Raw genomic sequence first — 19,429 nt, 5'->3', positions numbered from 1 at the left:
CTTTGTAATTCATTGTACTGTCACTAATACTAAATATATTTCTGAGTAGCTTAGGCATTTAAGTAAAAAGTCAATTGTTAGGTTGATTTAAAAAACCCTTTAGATTTAATTGCATCAGTGATTCCTTACATTCTTAGGTATAACTAATGTATAGTGTATATATAAAAATATTTTATATCTATAACTAATACTACAGTTGAAGAAACATTTTAAAATAATTGAGGTTAAGTTTTCAAAAGCATATAAATAACTTACACTAAGAAGCCCCAGAAAAATGGGATTTGTGCTCTTTTGAATGTCTTCCTTCAAACAGGAATGTACAATTCAGATATATACATCTGAAAAAACTGCCTGAACTACCTCACTGGCTTATTTATAGGCAGGTTTAAATAGAAAGTAGTTTCTCAAAAGTGATGTTTTGATACTTCAGATGACGTGGATGGGGGAACGATGGTTTGGAATGAAATACTCTATTTCTAATTTTTTGCTATTTTAAAAGCTATGGAAGAATCTAAGTGGTCTTGGAGTGAGAGGCAAGACCTCAGCACAGATAATAAAAATAGTTGGGTAGAGAAGTCTGAGTAGGATTTGGTTTCCATCATGACAAAGGATAGCAGTGTACCTTACGGGGTCTGTATTAAATGCCATGCCTTTCTGGTTTTGCAGGTCATCAATAGATTAAATTTTTGCCTGGTACTGTTCAGTTACCGTGTGAAATTCTCACTTTGTTCTTGAGACTTGATAAATTAGATGAATGGGCAAGAAATATTAGATGAAACGGCAATAAAAAGAAAACAAGCCAGTGCGTTTTGTTTGCACTACTCCTATAGCTTACACTGTTGTAAAACAGTGGGATCAATTCAAGAAATGGTTAGTGTCATTGTAGACAAGCTAGTGAAGGCTTCAGCGCTCTGTTCAACTGCAGTCAAAAACCTGTATTTCAGGTTGCCTAAGAATGGAAGGTAATGCGGAGAGCTTACTCACACTTCTAAACTGATTGGCATTATCTGGATCTCTTTAGCAATGGTCACTCCATCTCAGGAAAATTTATATTAAGAATGAAAGAAAGTCTTGCTAAAAGTGACAGGGACAATTAAAAGCAACTTAAATCTTTCATTTGAAAAGAAAGAATGAAAAGGCTAGTATTGTTTCCTCCAGAATTGTGTACGTGAAAAGATAAAATGGAAGTATGTTACTGGACTGTATAAAGAAGGTAAGTATTTCTCTCTGTAGGGAGATGAGGAAAACTTAAGATCAAGGGATGATCAATTATATGGAAAGATTTTGGAGTTGGAAGATGGTAAAAGATGTGGAACTCTCTCACAGGAGGTTGTGGAGGCCATAATTTAATTAAACTTAGAATGGGGTTGGATGTGTATGGATACCACATGTAATTATAAAACATGCTGTGTCAGAGGAATACCAGACCTTGTGATTCAGGCTTGAAGCCAGTCTTTCTGCTATTAGAAGTTCAGGTTAAACATCATAAAAAAGGGAGATCACTGGACATCTGCATGTGACAGGATTCTTGCATCATCCAAGACCCAGTCTGTGGTCCTATTACTTTAAGTGAGGTTCCTGGACCAAGTGGGACTTAAATCTGATTTATGATGGTAATTCTTCATGCCTTTATGCTTAAATAGCATGATTATCCACAAAGAAAAATCTTCCAGTTTTCCTTGCATATTTTGCTGAAAATATTTTAAATAGCTAGTGTAAAATGGACTTCGTTTATCCACTTATGTTAACTTCAGACCTGTGATAAATGTATTTTTGTTTCTAACAGTATCGTTACAGGATATCAACATGAAAAAAGCATTCAAGAGCTCAACAATTCAAGATCAGCAGGTAGTTTCAAAGAACAGCATTCCTAACCCGGTGGCTGATATTTATAATCAGAGTGACAAACCACCACCTCTGAATATTCTTTCACCTTATAGGTACGGAAATATTAATTGTTTACGTTCTTGTACTTTGCCCTTTATCTCCTAGTTGTATGCAGAGAAGAATAATTACAGCAGAAGGGAAGAGCTGTATTGGTTTTTGCGATTTGGTTTTTTGGGGACTTCCCTGTTCATGGAAACAAAAATTGCTATTACCATAAGTTGTACCTGACAAAAATCATCGTATTTCAGCATAAGTGTTACATGGCAGCACAGGATCAGAGAGCAAGGGCCATTGATTATGTAAAAAGTGAAAAGAAAATTAATAATATACTAAACTGCTTTCTTTGGTTCATTTAGCCAGAAAGCTGGATTTGTTGCTTTTGCCTTCCCTCTATTCTCCCTCTTCCCCCCAACATATACACACGTGTGCACACACACAATTGTTACCTTTTCTTTTCCTGGTTACTTACTGCTGAATAAAAGAGCAGCAAGCAGGACTTTGTTTCCTGTTTTCTTTTCCTGTTTTCTTTAAGTTTATGGTTGTTCATGAAATGAGTATAATTTGTCTGTCTGAAGGGTTGCAGACAACATGTTTTTACTGTGTCTTTCAACTTTTGTGAGGTATCTGTGTAAAGTAGGCACTCAATCTGCAGTAACTTATTTGAAATTTTTTTAGGAATGACACAGAGCTTTTACCTGGAAGGTAAAATTGTTAGATTTATAGCTGAAGGATATGTTTTTTGCCACTGCTACAGACAATGGTGGTATTTGTTTATAGGCATCCAGTTAGTAAGAGTTGTTATTGATCAGCTGTTCTGCACAGCTATGTCCTAATATGTATCTGGATGACAGTGACAGTGTCAGTGACAGTTATTCCTGTTTTATTAGGGATACTTTAGTGAAATTCACTTAAATCATATTTCTTGGTAAGTCTTTTACGTCTGCTGAATTCAAATTACCTGTATTGCCTTGGACAAAGCTTAAACAAACTTCGAATTGTAGTCTGACCAAAGCTGGAGGGGTGGAAGGGTGGCCCCAGTACCCTCTTCAGTAGGTTAGACATATGTAGCGAGGAGATCCAGCACACAAAAAGGGGTTTATGGCCATATGACCAGACAGTATACAAGATGTGCTCTCTGTACCCTGCTCCAGTGGTTGTAAGGTTTCTGTGTGCTGGATCTCCATAGCTCTTGATCTTGCTGGTAGAAATTAGTATTCAGCTGCTATCAAAATTTGCCCAGAAAGACATTAGGACCCGTAGCCAAAAGGGACTCTGAAGGACACCAGTTTAGCAAGCTAGATTGGGATCACCATCATATTGCAAGCTAGATTGGGATCACCACATATGATCACCATCATTGGACCATGCCAGCTACCCTGCCACGTTGACTCCCCCTACACCACTGCTTTCCAGGAGTTTATGATATTAGAAGATTCCCTATTTCCAGGCCATGTGGTCAAATGAGGATTTGATAGCATGCCTTTTTTGTGGCTTCTTAGTCTGGGTGTCCCTGGCTCCTGCTGCCAATTGGAGCTGGCAAGCGCAGATCAGCTCTGTCTCAAATCTTCCTAGAACAATCTGGTAGGATTCAACCTTTCAGTTGCCACCCCTTTCCTAGCCCTTCCCCTAGTTAGAAGAGTCCCATTGAGAATAGCAACTGTCTTGTGCTTCCTGTCATAAGGGTGAAGGTACTCAGACCTACTTTGTTCCTAAAGTCAGATTTTAAGACCTGTCTGGATTGAGCCAAATACTCCTTTTCCAGTTCTTTTGAGACAGTTGAGTTCCATTCTTATGCTCTTCTGTCCCCTACACATCCTGTCTTGGCACCGATGATCTTGCAGCACCAGTGAATTTCACTCCGGTGAGCCAGCTGATGCAGGAGCCTAGTCAGCTCCTGCTGAGCTCTGATGAGGCATAGCCTGGGAGTATGCCTCCCAAAAGGCTGTGGATTCTGCCCCTTTCCCCTGAAATTCTTGGTGTGAATCAAGCCAATTGTAAGTTGTAACTACCAAGAGTGGCATTTAATGCACTTGGCATGCTGTCATCCTATAATGCAAAAAAGATGAAGCTTAGATGATCGTCAAAGGTGAGTTTTGTTGGTTTGAAAAATACTAATTCATATTTTCTTAGCTTTTCTTCTACTGTATTTCCAGGGATGATAAAAAAGATGGATTGAAATTCTATACTGATCCTTCCTATTTTTTTGATCTTTGGAAAGAAAAAATGTTACAAGATACTGAAGATAAACGAAAAGAAAAGAGGAGACAAAAGGTAAAAGCAGAAACATAATAGCAAATGTATGTATTACAATTTTGTGTACGGTTGTCCAGGTGTAAAAATTGCTAGGTCATACTTAGTTTGTGTGCATGGAAAGACTATTCCTCTTCATATGTAGCTGTAGAGTCAGTTGGTTCAGTTTTTATAGCTCATACTGTCTATTTTAAGTTGGCAAATTGAATTTTAGGAGTACTGTAGTTATCTTCCAAGGTACTTTCGTTAATCCTTTGCCAGTATCTGCTTAGTACTCCTCAGCAAAATGGGGGGGGGGAGGGGCGGCGGGGAAAGGGATTTGAATTATGGTTTCCTTTATTTTCATAGTTCTTTATCCAGCAGCATCAACTTCTGTAGCAAAACATAAGCTTATCCACAAATAAATATTTTGTTGGGTTTTTTAATTCCTTGATAGTAGCTCTTCACTTTTCTACACCTGTTACAAGTTACTAAGATGATAATACACAGTGAAGTTATTCTGTGGTTCAGCAACAAGAGAAGATTAATTTTGAGTAATGGTCCTTGTTTCCTCTAAGTTTAAAACCAATAAAAAAAGGCTTTTTCCTAGAAAAGTGTCTTCAGTCCTTCTGGAATATCTTCAGCAGTTTGATCCGAGATGTGTACTCTGCAATCAGGATTTTCTTAATGGATTTTACTTTTGAATGAAGAAATTAGTTGCTACTTCTGCAGCTTCTTTGCAGTCAATTTTTTTATCAAATCTGAGGGCTTTAAGATTTTTTGAAGATAATTCTGGGGAAAAAAAAAGTGAAGAAGGAAAGTTTGAAGCAATGACTGCCTATCTTATCCGGCAGAAGGTGCCCTTTTAGATAGGTTCAGTGAGAGAGGGGATTTAAAATAAAAGGAATCCAAACAAGATGCACAGACTGCTCAGAGGAAATAGAAGGAAGCTACTTAGCTTTCAGTACATGTACACACATACATACATGTATGTATATACACATACGTGTATATTTAATGTGTATTAGCATACCTATACTTGTGTGTGTATATATAAGCAGGTATCATAATATATCAGCATATATACATGTATTATATACATGTGTATATACGTAATGTCTAATATGTGAATATATATGCTACTGTATATTTGTGTTATGTCATGTATATATATGCTAATATATGGTACCTGCTTAGAAATCAAATTGTAGGACATGACTGGAAAGCTTTGCTATTCTGTTTTTATAAAATTCTATTAATTCCTTGTTCCTGTTGCTAGACAAAACTTTCCGACTACAACACTTTTAAATAAAACATGAAGACATGGTTTAACTAAAACATTTAGTGAATTCATGATTTTAAAAGCTCTAGAAGAAATAAATCGGGTCTTCCTGTTAGGAGTATGAGTCAAAAATGTTTTTCTGTTTTGGCAGGTATCTCAGTGCTGAAATATTAAATAGACTTGAAAAAGCTGAGTAAACATTTTCAGTAGAAGTTACTGTCTAAAGCAAAGTACTGGAAAACGTTCACTTGGTTATTTGTATAATTGTATACAAATGTATATGCAAGGTTATAATCCCACTATGTTCTCAGTGTGATAAGTCACAGAGCTGATTAAAAGACTGGAAATAATTAAAGCAGCTTTCATTCTCTAGTTTAGTTATTCTTTTTAAATGTCATTCAGTATTTCTTTATGAAAAATATATAGGGACAATTGCATCCTTTGGGTTTTTTCCTCCCACCTTTTTCCCTTCAAATTTAGATCTTTTCACTAGAGAGAGGGATAAAAAGAAACTATCAACTGCTAATTTTTTCATTCTGATTTAATATTAAAAAGGAAAAAACACAAAAGCTTTTTTAAAAAAAATTATAACAGAATATAGCTTGAAAATTTTTTGATAGTTTTAGAGATTTTTACGAAACCACTTTATATATAAACTTGATTTTTGGCTATATTTTAGACAACGCATCTCACTTATTTCCATCCATGGTATATTTTTGTAGATTTTAATTGTCTTATTACAGTCTACAAACCAGATGTAAAATATGCTCAATCCCAGTCAGGTAGGATTATAGCAATACATCACAGAAATACCCCTTGGTAAATTCTACCTGAAGTGCTATTTGATTGAATATATAACAAGACCAACTAAGAAGAAAGCAGCATGGATTTGAGTTTGCATGGATAGGTGTCACTTTGTGATGTGAAGGAATCTGGGTTTTAGCTTTCGAGAAGCTGGTGTGCAAATGAGCTTTTTATCATCTGGAACCTTTAGAGAGCTGGAGGGTTTGGGTGTGATGTCTCACAGGCACCGTTCGTTCCACGGGTTGCTTAAGACTGTCATTTTCTTTTGTTCTTGTCCATACGATAGCGGTGACCAGGAATTAATCCAGAGCATCTATTAACAATTTTGTGGCTGAAGTTGTATTTTGAGTCTAAGTGAGAATTCCTTCTGCAATTTGTACTCTACAGAAGCACAAAATATGAAAGTTGTTGAGAAGCTGTGCAGGTGAAATAGATGCGTATGTTTAGCAAATTATAAACTAGACATCCACATGCAGTCCTACTCAGCTGACCAAATATAGCTGGTTTTTAGCCTCAATTTTTCAGGTGGTCAAGGAAGCCTGAGAGTACTCTTTGCACCAGAGAAGCAGTTTTCCAATATTATTTTGGTAATTGGCCTTATATGCTTGAGCTGTTGCAGCAGAAGGTTTGTGAGGAGTTTCATTTTCCTGCCTTCAAATATTGTACTTATTAATTGTTTCTGTATTAAGTTTAACTGAAAAATCTAACACAGGCTTTCTCTGATTTGGCTCTTTCAGGTGAACTTTTTCTCTGAAGAAAACTGTAATTTTAATTCTTTAAGTTTAAAATTTGTGGTGTGGTCTCTGTATTTTTACTGTCAAACTCTCAGTAGATCAGTGCCTAAGAGTTCAATGAAGTTAATTGGGACTCTTGCATATATCAGTAATATTCTGAATTGAATCAGAATAGTAGTAGACCAGTTGTTAACTATTGGTTAACCAAAGGAAAGTTGTTCTACTTTGTTTTTTATTGTTCCCCATTTTTTCTGAGGAAGGATTCATCATTTAAATAAGTAGAAATCTTTAAATTTGGAGGGCTTGTATTTCAAAAATCATTCTTGACTTGTGATTGAGAGGATCTTGTAAATTTGTGAAATCAGGAAGATACTCTAGGCTCATGCTTCTGTTTTTTTTTTTTTGAAAGTGTTGCAAATACTTGCTGGAGCTGCTTTCTGTTCCTAGCTTTAATTCTTTATTAAGATGCTTGAAATATCATTTTCTAACTCTTGATGCAAATATCAAACTTTAACTTAACCCTGTTTGAGGGCTCTAATATGGTGGTTTTGTTTGCTGAAATCACTTGCTTCCAACAGCTGAATGGTTTACCTGTTTTCTGGCTTAACCTACAGCATCCACTTGTCTGCCACAGCTTCTATTACACTCGGTTAAAGGAAGTAACTCTTCTTAACATTGCTTAACTTTCCTAAGAAATATTTCTGACTGTAGTTATTTTGAAAGGCTTCAGCTCCCCTAGAACTCTGTGGTCATTGCTCTGGGTACTAAAACTAGAGCTGTCACCGTTGTTTGTCAAGGTAATGAAAGTATTACTGGAACAACTTAAAACTACTCTTCAGAGGTATATTTAGTTTTGTCAGCTGCTAGTAATTGGCCTGTCCCACTGTTTTGGAAGAAATTAAATGTTTTAGAGAGGTATTTATATAATATTTAATCCAAAAATCAATACCAGTAGGGTTTACTACTGTTTGAGTAAAAAGGGTTCCAGCATATTTATTCATTATCACACTTACAGATGCTGGTCTGGAACAACCTATCCAACTGAAATCTGATCCAATAATAACAAACTAAGCTTTGTGTTTATTTTATGTTGTTTATATATATACACATGCATATGTATTTACCTTTTTCATAAAAAACATTGTGATCTCTTTAAAACCAAACTTTTAAATAGGTGATTATATGTAAGCAGTCGTGTAAGCACTCCTGATTGTACAGGAATTGTATCAAAATGGTTGTCTTTCCAAGCAGCATCATACATTGGTCAAAAGGTGGATATTTACTTCATCTAGAAACTTGCAAGAAATACGTAGTTGTGACCCTTAAGGATGGAGTTGCTATTCTGTGAGAAGAGAAAATGAAAGCATATTTTCAGTTAACCAGAAGGCTTACTTGTACTTTGCTCTCAAATCTAGCATGATTTAGTAACAAAGTTAGTAACTGAACCAGGATAAAAGTCACAAATTAAAACAAATTAAATTTTGCAGCAATCAAATGAAAAAGACAGATGTGTAAAGCCTTTAACAAGCATATATTCAACCATGGCGATTAGCAAAACTTTATATTTTTAAAATAAAGCATGACTTGAATCTGTCTCCCTTCTGCTCCAATTCCTGTATTGGGGAATTTTGATGTGAAGAAGTGGTATTAAAGGAGAAAGTAAAGCCTTGCATAACCTGGATAAAAAAGGGTGTGATTCTAAGAAGTTTGGGGAGGAAAAAGATTTTATGGGAAGTAATTAAGAACCAAGGTGATGATTTTTACTTAACATGAATCAGATCAAAAACCTACTCGCTGCAGGGGCCAGGAATGAGCAAGTGTTGTCAGAACATTTGGATGCTGAACTTCAAAAAGACTTTTGTCTGTCATTCTTAATGTTCACAGATGCGGATCAGCAAGTCCCTCATACGGACATGCATGAACAAGCAAGAGATCCAAAATGAGGGCAAGCGAGCCATTTGATAGATTTTTGTTACTTATATAATGCCAAGTACATTATTTCAGAATTATTTACTCAGTGCTGTTAGACAGTTGGAGTAAAACACCTATGTCCATCTGTGATGTACTTTTTTCTTTTTCTTTTTGGTGAGACTGGCTTTCCAACTATTTTCCCTTTACTTTGAAGGTAGAGATTCCACAATAAAATGCTTGCATATCAGTGTTTTACCACTCTTCTCTAAATACAGTTGAATATGACTACATTCTCAGAATATCAACATAATTCCTTCCTGAGAAACTATTTTTCTAGCAGCCAGAAGCCTAATACTGACTTATTAATAGATAAAACATGTTTAGCCTATTTATGAATTAGTATTCTAAGATGTGGGCTCTAGAGCTGATTAAAAAAAAAATCCAATGCCCTCATAAATGTTGAGAAAAGGAGTAGCACATAAATACCCTTTTCGGTTTGGATTGAGCAAACTTGTATATTTTTCTACTGAAGCACCAATATGGTTTTTATATTCATACTGAGTAGTCAGAAGTAGGTGAGGACAACATTTCAGAAGTGTGAAAACATTGAGTCCCACTATTAGGAGATTTCACTGATAGATAAAGACTGACATTGATTGGGCCTGAAATTACATAGAAAGATTAAAAAAGCTATACAGACTGATTTGTCACGAAGCTACCAAGCTTTAATATATTACTGGCCTGAATATTACTGACACATTGCAGAGAGGATTAGCGTCATTCATTTTTATGTAAGATAATGGGAAACAACGATGAGGAAAAACGAGGAAGAAGTTCAGTAGTTAATCAGATCTAAGAAGGGATAAGAAGTTAAAACAACAACAACAACAACAAAAAAATCATTTCACGTAGACTGTGAAATAGGAAAATGTTTCTAATTTTTCCATCCTTCCCCAAAGCCTCAGGCGATTGTACCCCTAATGAATAGCCAAAATAACCCTGAGCATTTTTAACACATTCTCATAAGATTGATTTGCAGGAGAAGGAAATTACAAGTGCTTCAGGATGGTCTAAATAAATGACAAATGATGTCAGAAGTAGTGAAACTTTCTGGCTTTTAAAATCAGTCACATTTCTCTGTATTGGGAAAAACAGTAGGTCGATACCGCACTAGCATGTGCATCCTACAGAAGAAGGGCAAAGCAGCGGTCTTACTACTAATGAGGTTCATAGCTCAAGGAGATATTCTCATTTTCAGTGCAGAGAAATTTTATGAAGACTTGGCTTCACCTGTAAATCTGGTCTTATTTTCATGCGCTCTAACTACATTTTAACCAGCTTTTTTTCCTTTCCTTTTTTCTCTCTTTGCATGCTTTATTTCTTTTGTTTGAACATTAGGAGCAAAAGCGTATAGATGGCACCACCCGTGAGGTGAAAAAGGTTAGAAAAGCCAGGAACAGACGCCAGGAGTGGAATATGATGGCATATGACAAAGAGCTTAGACCTGACAACAGGTTGTCTCAAAGTGTGTACCATGGAGCATCTTCCGAGGGATCACTGTCCCCAGATACTAGGTCTGTTTACAGCAAAGCTGTTTGTTATACCACGGTTGTATGTTCAGAAAAACTGAGTAGAATTAGGTGCTTTTACAGGCTGCAGATAGTTACAATGATGAAACATACGATGCATGTTTTAAAGTTCTTCTCAGAAGTATTTTAAAGCACAAATAACAAATTCTGTAATTAATGATTTTTTTCTTCCCTCAGCTTCAGATGAGCATTTTGTTGTCATAATGTTATGCACTGTGGTGAAATAAGTGTTTGCTGCATACTTTATATTTGATCTTGAGTAGTAGTAGCTGCAAAAGCATTTAAATCTGTCTCTACTAGATAATGTCAGTACCTCTTCCTTCATCTCTAGTTTGTTGTATGTTACGCTGCTGATAGCTTAATAAATATTTTTCTGTGATCAACTCAGGCATACTTTTGCCTCTAACAATGCTTTAGTGGGGGCACAGTTCAGCTTTATTGATGTTATATTTGTCTAAAAAGCAAGCTACAAAACCAGATGCAACATTATTGCTTGAAATAGCAGAAATCTGCTTAGACACACAGCAGAATTCATCTTTGTTGTCTGAGATTCCCTTTGAGCTCAGCAGGAGTTACCTTCTTCTGGTGTGCACGGAAGTCTTGAGTTTGTTTGCTAAGCTGGTCTCGCTAGAGGATTTTCCCTCTTATTTTATTTCTCTGTCATGGTTAATTGCAGCAGTAATGTTAGGGATAGATAGATAAAACCTACTGGAAAAAGTGCGCGACAACTTAGTGTTTAAATTGTTCAATGGCTAGGTTGAGGAAGCAGCCACCACTGCAAAAGTGTGGACTGATACCTTTAGTCTGCTGTCCAGTGGCGATTAATTAAAAAAAAGAAAATCTACTGAGACCTTTGTGTATGTAATGTTTTGGTCTTTGTGAAGAGTAATCATCTTGTACTTGAAACAAAAAAATTAAAGAAAATTGCTACTGCTGTTTCAATAATTTATTCAGACCCCCTCTCTCTGTCTAAAATCCTTTAATCACTAATTTTTTTTTTTAGTTTCTAATGCAAAACACTGCCTCCTGTTTGTCAGTCTGTAACGTTGTTTCATTAAGACTATGCTTTCCACAGGTTGATCTGGTAAAATGACACTGGTGTTCAGCTGTCAAGTGCAAGATGTGGATTTTTTGATCATCTCCGAGTTCTGCCTTTGACACATTTTGAGTCTTTTTCTGGCCTTAACATGTTGCTTCCAGGATTCCTGAGATTAAATAGTCATATTGAAGTGATTTGTTTTTATCTCCCAGCAATGTCAACATGTATTTGCTGATTTGCAGATATCCATAATATTTGCAATCTGTAGGATTTTTTTAAGCAGAAATTGTAGGAGGCATCATTGTGTCGGATACAGATGTTGTGGTATGACAGATATCTTGTACTTATATAAGCCTTTCAAATTTTATAATGTGTGGAAAACTTTAAATTTCAGTGAATCAAATATCAGTGATTGAATCCTGAAATCTGTTTTACATGCATGAAGTGTTAATTTTGTGAGTGGTAGTGAGGTGGAGAGAAGGCTTTCTATTTTATCTTGGGGTAGTCTTAGCTGTAGGAACTAAGCTATAAAAACACCCATACATATAGAAATAAGTACTGGTTTCAGAGACATTTTTATGCTGACAGCTACTGCATGAGCAGTGTTTTAGAAATAAGGTCCCAAAGAAGCGTATTTGGCTATATTGTGATTCTTTTTTAATGCTAAAGTAAAAAAAAGCTCATGTTTCTTCTTGTTTGCTAATTGTAAGGCTTACGCATTAGACATTGACATCCAAGTGTCCAGACTGTGGCAATTTACAATGTATTTGTTACACTTATTGCACTTTAGAGAGAGAAACACAAGCTGAATCCAAACAGAAACCAGCAAATTAATGTGAGAAAAGTAAGAACAAGAAAAGAAGAGTGGGAGAGAAGGAAAATGGGCATTGAGTTCATGAGTGACGCAAAGAAAATGGAACAGGCAGGAAGCATGAAAGAGGACAAAATGCCCAAAGGGTTTGTCATTTTGTTTTACTCAAAGCCCTGGCTTTTTGTTGCTTACCTTGCTTCCAGTCTTACAGATAAGTGCATCAGTTTACCGTGTTCACTAAAAGCCAGGCTGCATGATTGTTATTTACTAAAACAACTGTTTGCAGTAATGGGATGAAGAGATCCTTTTGCTCCCTCTCTTGGGCTTATTTGACAGAGCATCCTAGACTTTGTATCTTTATGAACTCTCTGCTCAACTAATATTTACGTTTCCCAGTTTCTCTAGGCCTTTCCAGCAAAATTAATTGTGCAAACAAAATAAAAAGCGTTTTCTAACTTGAAATTGGTTTTCTCCGCTTTGGTAAAATATATTCTTCTGCATAGTTGTGAGTGCTTGCAGTATTGCTTTCCTTTTTCTGCTGCCATTGTTAACTTAAGGCAGGTCTGATAAGCATTACCATTGTCAAAATCATTGACAAAAAAAATATGCCTCCTTATGGCTACTAAAGAACTCTAAAATCTGGAGAAAGCTCTAAATTTTTTTTGCCTTTTTTTAAAGTCTGCATCATAGGAGGACATTCTGCATGTGGCTAGTATGCTGAAATATTGAAAACATTCAATTTCAGTCCTTTTATGCTGACTTGTCAGACTAATTTATTTTCAAGTCATGTTAAGCTGAATCATCATTTTTTTGTTGCATTTGTTCTTGTGCTTTCTGTGGACTTACAAGGGACTGGTGCTTGATAATCAGGGAGTCCTGTTGCAAGAAAAATAATTCTGACTGCATTCTTTTTAGCTTTTCTTGTGAGCTATTTAGAGAATACCCTGTTACGCTCACATAATCTGTTCTTCTGTATCCATTTACTTTAATTTTAGGTCCCATGCATCTGATGTTACAGATTATTCTTACCCTGCTACTCCGAATCATTCCCTCCATCAGCAGATAGCAATGCCTTCATATGGAACAGCAGATGGTCCACAGTACATGGCAGCATCCCAAAGCCATGAGCATGAATACAGACCACCTTCCACCACTGTACGACATGCCACTTTAAACAGACCTCAGCAACCGCCTCCACCACCACCCCAGCCTTCAGATGGCCAGCATAGCTCAGTACCTGTGGTACCAGCAGAATATGGGTAAAACTCCTGATTTCTTCCAATGAATTCTTGACAAAACTAAAGGGATGCGTGTTTTTCATAACCATCGTAACATATAATGCATACACACACAAAAAGACCCCAAATACATTAGTTATCTCCCTGGGGAGGACAGAAAAAAAATTGGTATAATATCTATGTATGAACTGGATTTAAGTGAAGAAATAGTGAAAGCGGAAATAATGAACTGTTTATTGAATGTGGTGAAATCAATATGCTTGTAAAATATTACGGGTTCCTAATATAATATTAAAAGGGGGATAATTTTCCTCTAAAGTAGAAAATAGTTACAGAATAATTTGAATAATATTTTAAACTTCAGGGAACGTGCAGAAAAAGTATTGCTGAATGTGATTAACGTGGCAGTCTCTGTTGCATCCCTGAAATGACTTTTTAAAGTAGCTTATGACAGAATTGGAAGGGATCTCCTCAAACACAGAATCAAGTTCCCTACTGCCACAGACACCTCCGTAATTCAAGATATGAATTTATCAAACTCCTATGTAGATATTTTGCCTGAATGCATTCTGAAGGAAGGCTTGCTCCAGACTACTGGCTCCTCTGATAGCAAGAAGACAGATGTTTTCTAACCAGTCTGTGCCTGTTCTTTTGCTTAAATAGCTTAAACTTTCAAGTTGTAACCGCAGGAAAGTTGTAATCATTCTTGCCTGTGTCGTTTTAAACTAAGCAAGCCAAGGTTTTTCAGCCTCACTTGATGCATCCTGGGATAGCATTTGCCCGATTCGTGACTGTATCATGCTGTAGATGACTCAGTTTTGCTATGATTGACTGCTCCAACCTGCGTTTTCTCTGTTATTTCCAGTGTATAACAGAAATACTTGTGCTTAGTCCCCAGGTACATGACCATTGTCAGTGTATCACATTTGTCATACATTGACATGTATCACTGAATATCATCAGTAACTTTCCTTCAACTTCGGTTTCCTATATCTAGTTCTTTACCTACTTCATAACTCTCATATTAATTCACGTTTTTTTTCTGCTTAAGAATTGTTTTAATGACATTTTAACAAAGAAATTAGCTCTGCCCTGATCCTAGTCTTTAAAAGTATCAATCAAATGTATCAATTTAACTAAATAATATTTAAATTGATAAACTTGACTAAAGAAGCACATGAGATGCATGATATACCTTTGGGTAAATCTCTCCATTCATACTTTCCATTGTCCTCCATGCCGATGTTTATCATCAATATTCTAACACTTGGTCTTCTGTGGAAGTGATATGCATAGCCTACAGTTTTCTTGGTCCCTTCTTCATCATAGAATCATAGAATCATTAAAGGTTGGAAGAGACCTCCAAGATCATCGAGTCCAACCATCAACCCAACAACACCATGCCCACTAAACCATGTCCCTAAGCCCCACATCTACCCGCCTTTTAAATACTTCCAGGGATGGTGACTCAACCACTTCCCTGGGCAGCCTGGTCCAATGTTTAACTACTCTTTCAGTAAAGAAATTTTTCCTTACATCCAATCTAAACCTCCCCTGGCGCAACTTGAGGCCATTTCCTCTCGTCCTTTCGCCAGTTACTTGGGAGAAGAGACCGGTAGCCTACAGTTTTCTTGGTCCCTTCTTCATCATAGGCATTGTGCTTAATATTCTCACAGAGTAGATGTTTAATAACAAATATAGCTTTATACTTAACTAGGCAGGTGTATTAAGATAAAAATCTCACTTTTTGTGGAGTGCTGAAACGACACTGCCTTTGTCATCTGCCTTAAATCTGAATACATTATCAATATTTGACAATTCATATGTTTAAAATCACTTGCATATTTAACTCACCAGTTTAAATTCCTTTTGATTTTTTTAGCTGAGGTTGGATGAGAGCAGATTAAGGGGTTATGATTCTGTAAGTCCTAACTTTCAATGCATTAAATGTTTTTGTTCTGTTTTTATATAGGATGCTTCCAGCTCAGATGGTGGATTATTACAATCCTACAGGTCCTCCCCCTCCTCCTCCTCCCCCTGTGATTCCTTCAGCACAAACAGCATTTGTTAGTCCCCTTCAGCTTCCTGCACCGCCTTCCCATTCTGGACTGGTGACTGGCTCTACATATGCAGCTACTCATCCTCCTCCTTCTGGTGGGCTCGTTGTCACTGCTCCTCCTCCTCCGGGCCCACCTCCTCCCCCTCCAGGCCCTCCTGCTACAGGTTCATCCCTCTCTTCCTCCCCAATGCACGCTCCTCCAGCTACGGAGGCAAAACGTCATGAACCTGCGCAGCCGCCAATAAGTGATGCACGGAGCGATCTTCTTGCTGCCATTCGAATGGGTAAGTGGACGCTGCGTTCTAGCTACTTCTTTTTTTCAGTGAAAGCACTGTGTTTTCCAGTGATCTGAGTTCACGGCTTCTGTTCCCAACTGGGCGGAATGTCATTGGGAGCCCAGTTAACTGCAGGTGCCACACACCTATTCTAACATTTGTCAACCCTGACTTTGGATTTTTTCTGAAGCCTAATGTTCCAAGATGTACAGCTTTGTTAATAGTGTTTAGTGTTTGTGTGGACATGACCAAATGAAACCAGTACTTGCGTCCATTATGTAAAGTAGCCAGTAGGTGTACATGGATGTTTGGTTCTGTTCAGAACTGAGTTATCCAACACCAGGCTTCAGCCCACTGATTTTTAACCAGTGACTTGTGGCTGTTCCTGACTTTGCTTACAATATGGAGCTGTAGGTCTGATGGTATTTCCAAATACAATTATGAAAACTTTCATCTTCAGATCAAAAGGACCCATACAGTTGTGAATACTTAGTTTTAACATATTGTTGGCAGTTGTAGAAGTCTAGAAGTATTCAGTCTCTGAGAATGGATTCCAATCTGCCTTTTTTGTCTTCCCTTGCTCAGGGAGGCTCTCTAACTCAATGGTTTCTTTTTTTCCCCTTCTTCCTGAATATATTGTTAGAATACAAAAAACTCACCAGTAACAATATGAAATTTAAAATCTCTTGTGCAGAAAACTTTGTCTGAGAGTAATTGTCTCTACAGGAATTCAGCTGAAAAAGGTGCAGGAGCAACGTGAGCAAGAAGCAAAGCGAGAGCCTGTTGGAAATGATGTGGCAACCATCCTTTCAAGACGCATTGCCGTGGAATACAGTGATTCTGATGATGATTCAGAGTTTGATGAGAACGATTGGTCAGATTGAACCTGGTCCAAGCCCAGTGGCAAGTTCACTCGGCTTCAGTGATTGCTTTCTTAGCAAGATGTAAAGCAGGACGTTGACATGTATTAAGGCTAGCGATCGAAGTGCTAAATTGAATTGGTATTATTCAGAATGCTGTAGCTTAGCAACTCTGGTAATAATGATGTGATTATGTTTATGCAGATCAGAAACTTGTCCTTCAGTATTTACCGCATAATACTTAAGTGCCACTAAATGTAGCAAATCATGTGCTGCGTGCAAAATATGCTGCAGTTGTTGCACTGTTACAGAACCAGCATTTTATTTTACTTTCCTGATCTTGAAGGGATAAAATGTATTTTTTGTTTTACTTTACATCTTATTCTTTTAACTATGTAAGATACTTAGGTACTTGTGAATTGGTCTGGTTGTTAGTCTTTGAGGGCAGTTAACTATGACTGAGTGAAGTGTTGAGTTCCATAAATATGACTTCAGCTTTTTTTATTAGTTACTAATTATGCCTACCTTAGTCTATTTTTAATCACTTCTGGACTTAGGTTTTTTTGCATACAGAGTAGATTTTAGATAATCTTTTTATCTTAAAAATGTATCAGATGATGAAATGTATGCTTTGAAGAATGAATCCACATGATCCAAAATTAACGTTTTGTGAGCAGACTGGATAAGTTTGTAACAGTGCCAGCTCTAGGTTGCTGGCTGCTTGTTGGGTAGAGTGCTGGGGGGGTCTCAGGTAGGTAGCGGATGCATGTCCACATTACAAATGAAAGTTAAAATACCTGTAGAGCTTTTCAGTTTTATGATACAGATCAACTAGATGCAAAGACTTCAGGGTAGACCTGATGGAAGCCATATGATTATTGCAGTGTAGAAATGTTACTCTGTTGATACTAAAGAGTGGAACTTTTGTCAGTCCAGATTTACAATCGGATACATTTCACAAGTATTAAATGTGGTCTTTATGCCTGTAGGTATAAATGTTTGTAAATAAGTTTTGTTGTTGATTTGTATATGTATAGTCATGATGGATCATTTTCTGTTTCCTGTAGCATGTTTACTCAAAACTATTACTTTGAATGTATTTCTTTCCCAGTACATCCCATTGAAAAAACATTGGCATTTAAAACAGTTTTCTTGGCTGTTTAGGTATTCTGCCATATATACAACTTGTTTTCTCCTTCCCTAGGAACAGTTGCTGCCATGCTGTCTGTTTTCTTTAAAAATAATTCCTTTTTTTTTCCACAGTACAGTATTAAAATGTGTTTTTGTTTTTTCTCTCTTTGGACTGAGAGTCAGGCTGCCGCTTTGCCTAATGAGGTTTTTAAAAATGCATTCATAGCGGGGGAAGAGTTTTTTCCTTACCAGATTACAGTTTTAATCTTTGAAGTCTGTGTAATTTCAGGTCTAATATTTGGTAAAGCTCCTTTGTTCTTTTAGGGCCTGTTGGTTCTTTAAAAAAAAAAAAGTATGTAAAATAGAGAGAAATGAAGATAATTATCTAACTTGTGTTTACACAATTAGCAGTTTTAGTCCTGAGAATGTAACAGTCTAACACGATGTTTGCATGCAAACTGTTGGCTACTTCATTGCTGTTTAATCTGCGTATGATTTTCCAATCTGTGGTGGCTGTCTTTATGGTAGGGTGGTAACATGCTGCCTCAATGTTGGTGTTAACATTTATCACATAAAGTATGACCAATCTCTGTGTAATGGTGAGCAACTACAGCTCTTCTTAATTGGTGGCAGCTGAAGGTACTTGTCTCCGTTTCAGCTGGAGCTGGTTTTGTCTTTGCCTTAAAATACAGAGCTGAAGTCTGCTTTATTTTGTGTCCTGCAGTCTGAGGTCTGTGTCCACTGCAGAAGACAGAGTTTAGGCCATAGGGCTGATTGTGGTTTTCATCAGTCTATGAGAGATGGTTCGTTCTGATCACCACGGTGCGCTTGCACAGTGGCTAGCAAAATGATTCCTTGGATGGGTAGGCTAAAAGTGCAACAGGGACTGCAGTGTTGCATCCCTGTGTAGGTGGGGAGGGTACTCTCAGTATTCTTTTAATACATGCTGAAATGAAATATCTCAGCAGAAAATTCTTTCCAATCTACTGAAATTTGATATGACAAAAGATATATTTTATGAGCACAGAAGTTGGGTGTATCTGAAATTTTGTAATTTGTTAATTTTAAATAATAAACATTAAACCAGCAATCAGTTGTGACCAGTTAAGATAGTGTAGACTTTTCAGTCAGAGTAGCCAAGCTGTTTTTCTGAACCTGCAATGTTGTCATATTCCTTTCAGTATTTTATTAATAAAATGTGAATTGAATTTAGTGATGTAAACTAACACTATTCTAGGCTGTTTTTATCAGTTTTATCATACTTTGGGTTGTGAATAAGTTACAAATATGAATAAAGTCTCACTTTTGAGCCTGTCTCTTTCCTTAGATTAGTAAGATTTTGCTATTAATCTTTATCCCTTATCAGTAAATAATGGAAATGAACATGTAAGGCTTCCAAGTGCTATCTGTGATCCCAGGAACCATGATTTTACTGGGATGGAGGCTGCACTCTACAAAACCAGACTCCTTTAAGGTACTGCTGCTTCTCCTAATATGCATACTTACTTGTTCTTCTGCATCTTGGTTCAAGCTCCATGTTGAAGTTCTTGGCTGGTGTAAACAGGTGTTAATTTCCCTAC

The 19,429-nt window shown here is 36.8% G+C and overlaps 1 protein-coding gene across 1 annotated transcript in view; it reads left to right on the top strand.

The window, feature by feature from the left end:
- The window catches only part of WASF3 (WAS protein family, member 3), a 50,921-nt gene extending 34,179 nt beyond the window's left edge, over positions 1 to 16,742 (top strand). The window contains exons 4-9 of the mRNA XM_009327756.1: positions 1,787 to 1,940; positions 4,041 to 4,158; positions 10,246 to 10,421; positions 13,282 to 13,545; positions 15,497 to 15,867; positions 16,585 to 16,742. Of these exons, the coding sequence (XP_009326031.1) occupies positions 1,787 to 1,940; positions 4,041 to 4,158; positions 10,246 to 10,421; positions 13,282 to 13,545; positions 15,497 to 15,867; positions 16,585 to 16,742 (1,241 nt within the window). The remainder of the gene's footprint in view (positions 1 to 1,786; positions 1,941 to 4,040; positions 4,159 to 10,245; positions 10,422 to 13,281; positions 13,546 to 15,496; positions 15,868 to 16,584) is intronic.
- The last annotated feature ends 2,687 nt before the right edge of the window (positions 16,743 to 19,429 follow it).

This window comes from Pygoscelis adeliae, unplaced genomic scaffold, assembly GCF_000699105.1.
Source record: "Pygoscelis adeliae isolate BGI_AS28 unplaced genomic scaffold, ASM69910v1 Scaffold14, whole genome shotgun sequence".
NCBI classification, from domain to species: domain Eukaryota; kingdom Metazoa; phylum Chordata; class Aves; order Sphenisciformes; family Spheniscidae; genus Pygoscelis; species Pygoscelis adeliae.
The sequence above is the reverse complement of the archived record's forward strand: the minus strand, read 5'-3'. Positions and strand labels throughout refer to the sequence as shown.